The sequence below is a fragment of the Bombina bombina genome, chromosome 6, assembly GCF_027579735.1.
Source record: "Bombina bombina isolate aBomBom1 chromosome 6, aBomBom1.pri, whole genome shotgun sequence".
NCBI classification, from domain to species: domain Eukaryota; kingdom Metazoa; phylum Chordata; class Amphibia; order Anura; family Bombinatoridae; genus Bombina; species Bombina bombina.
Genome location: NC_069504.1, coordinates 562,977,664 through 562,983,663, shown reverse-complemented (window position 1 = coordinate 562,983,663; position 6,000 = coordinate 562,977,664). Strand labels below are relative to the sequence as shown.

The 6,000-nt window shown below is 36.7% G+C and overlaps 1 protein-coding gene across 2 annotated transcripts in view; it reads right to left on the bottom strand.

Moving 5' to 3' along the window:
* The window catches only part of MYZAP (myocardial zonula adherens protein), a 254,337-nt gene that overhangs the window by 95,230 nt on the left and 153,107 nt on the right, over positions 1-6,000 (bottom strand). For both annotated transcript variants that reach the window (XM_053717520.1, XM_053717519.1), the window contains exons 5-6: positions 1,306-1,398; positions 330-443 (exon numbers count right to left, since the gene is read on the bottom strand). In XM_053717520.1, the coding sequence (XP_053573495.1) occupies positions 330-443; positions 1,306-1,398 (207 nt within the window). The remainder of the gene's footprint in view (positions 1-329; positions 444-1,305; positions 1,399-6,000) is intronic.

The window sequence follows — 6,000 nt, the reverse complement described above, 5'->3', positions numbered from 1 at the left end:
ACTTCTGCCATATAGTGATGCAGACTTGTGCACACCCCTGAGCTTACATCTCTGCTTTTCAACAACGGATAACAAGAAAACAAAGATAATTTGATAATAGAAGCAAATTGAAAAGTTGTTTAAACTTGTATGTTGTATCTGAATTATGAAAGGAAAAAAAATGAAATGTGGGTTTTATGTCCCTTTAAGGAATCTAAGCCTTTAAACTTGGGGCTTCTCATCATCATCATTAAACCCCTAGTTGTATAATTACAAAAATAGTGGCTAGGGATGAGAAATGTTTCCATTAATTCTGCATACATAAGAATCATTCATTATTTCTAACATACCTGAATTTCAATTGATGCTGCTGTCAAAGAACTGTTCATGGTTCCAAAGCTGTCCAAGGCTGTAGACTGTGACCTGGAATGATTCTCTAAGACTTCTTGTTGCACATTTGAAACCTAAACAGAATAACAAGTGAAACATCTGATATATATTTCTATATATTCTACCAGATTACATTAGTAAATGCAATTTAAAATACACAGAATTTTGGCAAACACGAGGAAAGTCATACCGCATATTTCCTAAGTATTTCAATAAATATGATCTTTGTTTATGAATTTTTTTCCAAGTTAAAATGCCATTAAACTAAAATTTAAAAAGACATAACATATAGTATATAGCTGCAGTTAAACACTATGCGGCAGATTTATTATTGGTCGAGCGGACATGATTCGCTGTAGCGACCTCGCTAAATAGCATACGCTGTCAGGATTTAATATTGCACAAGCATTTCTAGTGAAATGCTTGTGCAATGCCGCCCCCTGCTCACTCGCGGCCGCCAGCAGGTGGTATCAATCATCCCAATCGTATAGGGGATTATTTCATTCCACCACCTAAATGGTGGCAGGGACATTAAGGAGCAGCGGTCTTACGACCGCTGTTTCTTAACTCACGTTTCAGACAAGCCTGAACCGATGGGCGTAGAATGCAGCATCTGCTGCATAATAAATCTACCCCTATGGCTTAAATAAAAGTAGAACAAAAACATGTTAGCCCTATGGTTCTTTAAAATCGCTCAAGCACAATCCATACCACCTCCATTTTTGCAATAAAGTTATTTTTATCACTCAATCGATAATCTACCGCAAACTAACATTGCAGGTATCACAATTCCCTAACATAATAGAGTTATATGGGTTGCTCAGTAAAATTCATATCAGATAACACTTAATCACTAAGCTGATGGATCACAATAAATAGGTCATATTTGTTTAAAGGGCCTTTATAGGAAACAAAATACAATTATGAGTTACTTACTTTCATCTCTTGTGTGAGTTCTTTAATTTTTTGTTTCATTTCATCATATTCACCAAACATGCGCTCTCTTATATTTTCCAAAGTTACTCTCACCTAGAATGGAATAAAACTTCTATTACATTTGGAAGAGATCGCTGAAAGCATGGTCTATTAAAAACTTTATTGAGTCTACTGGAGCTTAATCATAAAGTTCTGTTTAGATGGTACCTTACCCCTGACAGGCTTAAACGAATATACCCTCAATCTAATGCCACATGCTGGAGAGGTTGTGGGTCTCCTGGCACAATGGCCCATATTTGGTGGCACTGCCCGAAATTACTCCCATTCTGGGAAGATGTTATTCTTAGCTTGAAAACTATCATGGGAGAACAATTCGAACTACCCCCAACCACAGCCCTTCTAAATTACAAACCAAAGAAAATATGCAAAATCAAATGGAAACTCCTCCAATATATATTTAAACGGAGCAAAATTACTTATTGCACGCAATTGGAAATCTGCCCAGATCCCAACTAGGCAGGAATGGCTACACAATACATCTGAGCTACTAGAGATTGAAGAATATGCACACTTTAAGCATGGCAGTCTTGCCTTTTACCATAACATACAATTTTATTGGCAGACCCTCCTACATTCATAAATAATCTAATAGTCTCTACAGCTCTGGGGTGGGCCGCCCTACCTGGATCACTTTTCCAAATTATTAAACCTTCCCTTTTCCCTTTTCTTCTTCGCCCTTTCCCCTCTCTCTTTACCCACCCTTCTTTTTGTTCCTTCTCCTTTCCACTCTTCTTCTTGTCTTCTTGTTTTTGCCTGTATAGGCATATGCGTTGAAATGTTAAGGTTTCTATGTTGTTAATGTTTGTGAGGAGTGCACTTTCTACGCAAGGATATCAGACGGAGACATAAATGTTATAATGAACTATTGAAAAGTCAGGCAAAAAGCGGTACGTATCACCACTAACTTATACAAACTATTTCTATTCCATACCGTGCCTGTTAATATTATCTGACCCTTGGGGAGTTTCCCCAATCATTAGTGTTAACGTGAGTCTCCTCGTGATGGACAATCCTCCCCTAACCATTCGTTTAACGCTGTTAAAATTATACGAAATGTCTAGTATCTGTACGTACAATACTATGGTTATTTCCAATGTAAGTGTATTCTTTTTCTTCTACAATAAAAACTTTAAAAAAAAAAAAAAAAAAAAACTTTATTGAGTCTTTCAAAAAATTCTGTATTGTTGTTAACTACAAATTTTAAGCAACATAAAGTTTGATAATAATATTAAAGATTTTAAATTACTTACTACTATTTATCTATTTATTATTTTCATTTTCCTGCAATTTTGCTTTAACCCCTTGGCGACCGAGGATTTGTCAGACACATCCTACAAAGGGTGTCAGTTAAGGACCAAGGACGTGCCTGACACGTCCTCGGTTAATCTGAGCGCTGGAAGCGATTAAGATCGCTTCCAGCCACTCAAACAGTATTGCAGTGATGCCTCGATGTTGAGGCATCCTGCAATACTGTTCCTGACTGCCGGGCTCCGTTTTGATCGTTCCCACAGAACGACCACTTCCGGTTTTACTCCACGTGGAGCCCAGCAGTCAGGCAGAGCATCGGAAGCCATTGGGCAGGCTTCTAATGCTCTGTAAGCATGCTATGTGCCTAGGTGGGTCGAGGCACTTAGTAAAATAACATAATAAATAAAAAAATAATACAAATATATGTATTTTTTAATAAAATAGCCCCCCCTCCTCCCTCCCTCATGTGGCTTCAAAGATGGCGATGCCCAGTGCATCATGGGGCTTCTGGGGGTATCCCTAGTCTGCCTCAAAATAGGGGCAGGCTAGGGTCATCCAATCTGAACTTGCCCCTATAATTTAATTTTTAATAATAAAATATCCCATTTGTCTGATCATGTCAATATTTGTAAATATTGACTCTGACCAGTGTGAATCTCCCTCCCTCTCCTCACTTGCATTTTTGTGGGAGAGAGAAGAGATCTGTGTTTAGGAGAGAGAGATTTAGATAATATATTTGTTAAAAATGGTGAGACCCAAAGTTTCTTTTCAGAGACATTAACCCCATAGCTTGCCAGTGATCACTATAAACTTTTTTGCTCTCTGTGCATGTTTTTAGGGGTTAAGGTTTTTTTTAATAATTTTTTTTGAGACCCAAAGGCTCTTTTCAGAGCCATTTAGCTAGTTTTAATTATTTTTTTGTAAAAAAAATTGTGAGACCCAAAGGCCCTTTTCAGAGCCATTAACCCCTAGCTTGCCAGCGATCACTATAAATCACTGGCAGTAGCACAGCAGCACTTTTTTGCTCTAATTTGTTTGAGACCCAAAGGCTCTTCTCAGAGCCATTTAGTTAATTTAAATTTAAATTTTGTGTTGATTTTTTGTTGTTGTAATTTTTTTAGTAATTTGTTTCCCCTCTGTGATAGATAAAAATAAATCATGTCACAGAGAACATATTGTGCTGAGGAGGCGTATGCCATCCTTGTGTCAGAGTCAGATGCCTCTATGTCTGACTCATACCCCAATTTTGACCCTGCCATATGCACAGATACATAATTAGATACAGGGGGATATTTATCAAAGCCTCAACTATGCTGCATTCGCCGACACCAATACGCTCGCCTAACATCGCAGCCGTGGACCTGAATACGATCTTCATATTTATAAAAAAAAAGCCGGCATAAGCCGCGCACCAAGTATGGGACGATGAGCATCGGACTGTTGTTAACTAACAGTCATCAATCTCCCTGCTATTCGGCTTTTTACCAACTTTATTTATTTAAAAATATTAATATAAGCAGCGCTATAAACAGTGCCCCTATACAGCCAAACTAAAAGATCTGCCCCTCAAATGCAGAAAGTATATGATCACGATAAATTATAATTTATAGTTGGCGCTCCTAAGAGACAAAATATTCCTCAAGAGCTGGGACAAAAGTAGAAGTAAAATGTAATTTATATATGTATATGTATTAGTTGATTCTTTAAAGAACTAATGTATGAGAGCGAGAAGAAGAGCAAGAAAAATTACTTGGTTTTAGATACAATGTTTGGTATGGGTACCTCTGTTGGTTAATAAAAGGAAGACTAATTTTGAAAAGAAATTGTCTTAAAAAACAATTATTATTTATTTTCATAAAAACTATAATAAAGGTGATATATTATCTGGTGGTGATGAATGATAGATATAACAATAAAACAACATATGTTTTTAGCGATAAAATGGTTAATACTTTTTTCAATGCAAGTATAAAACAATTGAAACTTTTTCGATACAAGATATATTTAGAGGGGACGTCTCCCCTAATATGTTGCCTAAGATATAAATATGCAATATATTAGATAGCACTAGGAAATTGATTATTGTTTCTGAGCTCCTTATATATGGTGTATTAATGCAAGTCTGTGCTTTTGCAAAGTTGATAATTTATGCGTCAATACAATGTGTACACAAAGTAGTCACGTAGTTTGCATACATCAGAGTTATCTACTCACGTGACCTGAATTCGAGCAGCCGTTAACAAAGTTACCAGTGCACTGATTGAAGTGTATTCTATGTTGCCATGGTGACCGCTATATTCGGCCGTAGTAGAAGATCTTTAATTATATTCCGTAAATTGCATGCAACATGCGCCACTCCTCTTTATCCTTAGACAGTCTTTGGAGTATTTATGGAAAACAAACGTAACTCCTCTTTATCCTTAGATAGTCTTTGGAGTTATGTGAATGGTGTATTGCCCTCTTATTTAGGAAACTCTAATTGGATTGAGCTTCTAAAGAGGGGGCTCCTTTTTGGCAATATATTTATCCTTGGTTTGAACTTTCCAACATGTATCCGATATGTAGAAGAAGCTTCAATTTAAAAACAGTTAGTTAATTCAGTTCTACGCGTTTCACCCTCACAAGGGCTTTATCAAGATCTTCTAAATATTGTTTTATCTATCATTCATCACCACCAGTTAATATATCACCTTTATTATAGTTTTCATGAAAATAAATAATTATTGTTTTTTAAGACAATTTCTTTTCAAAATTAGTCTTCCTTTTATTAACCAACAGAGGCACCCATACACAAACATTGTATCTAAAACCAAGTAATTTGTATTGCTCTTCTTCTCGCTCTGATACATTAGTTCTTTAAAGAATCAACTAATACATATACATATATAAATTACATTTTACTTCTACTTTTGTCCCAGCTCTTGAGGAACATTTATCGAGACCAACTTTATTTATACCCTGTCACTAAATGCAGCCACTATACTAAAATGTTTAACCCCTATCTCGCCGCTCCCGTACCCCGCCACAACTTTAATAAAGTTATTCACCCCTATACCGGCGCTTCCCGACACCGTTGCAACCTAAATAAATTGTATTACCCCCCCTATTCCGCCGCTCCCGGACCCCGTTGCAACCTAAATAAAGTTATTAACCCCTATCCTGCCGCTCCCGGACCCAGCCGCCACTAAATAAATGTATTAACCCCTAAACCTCTGGCCTCCCACATCACTACCATTAACTAAACCTATTAACCCCTAAACCGCCAGCCCCCCACATCACCATAAACCAAATTAAGCTATTAACCCCTAAAACCAACAACCCGCTAACTTTACATTAAAATTACAACATCCCTATTTTAAAATAAATTTAAACTTTCCTGTAGAATTA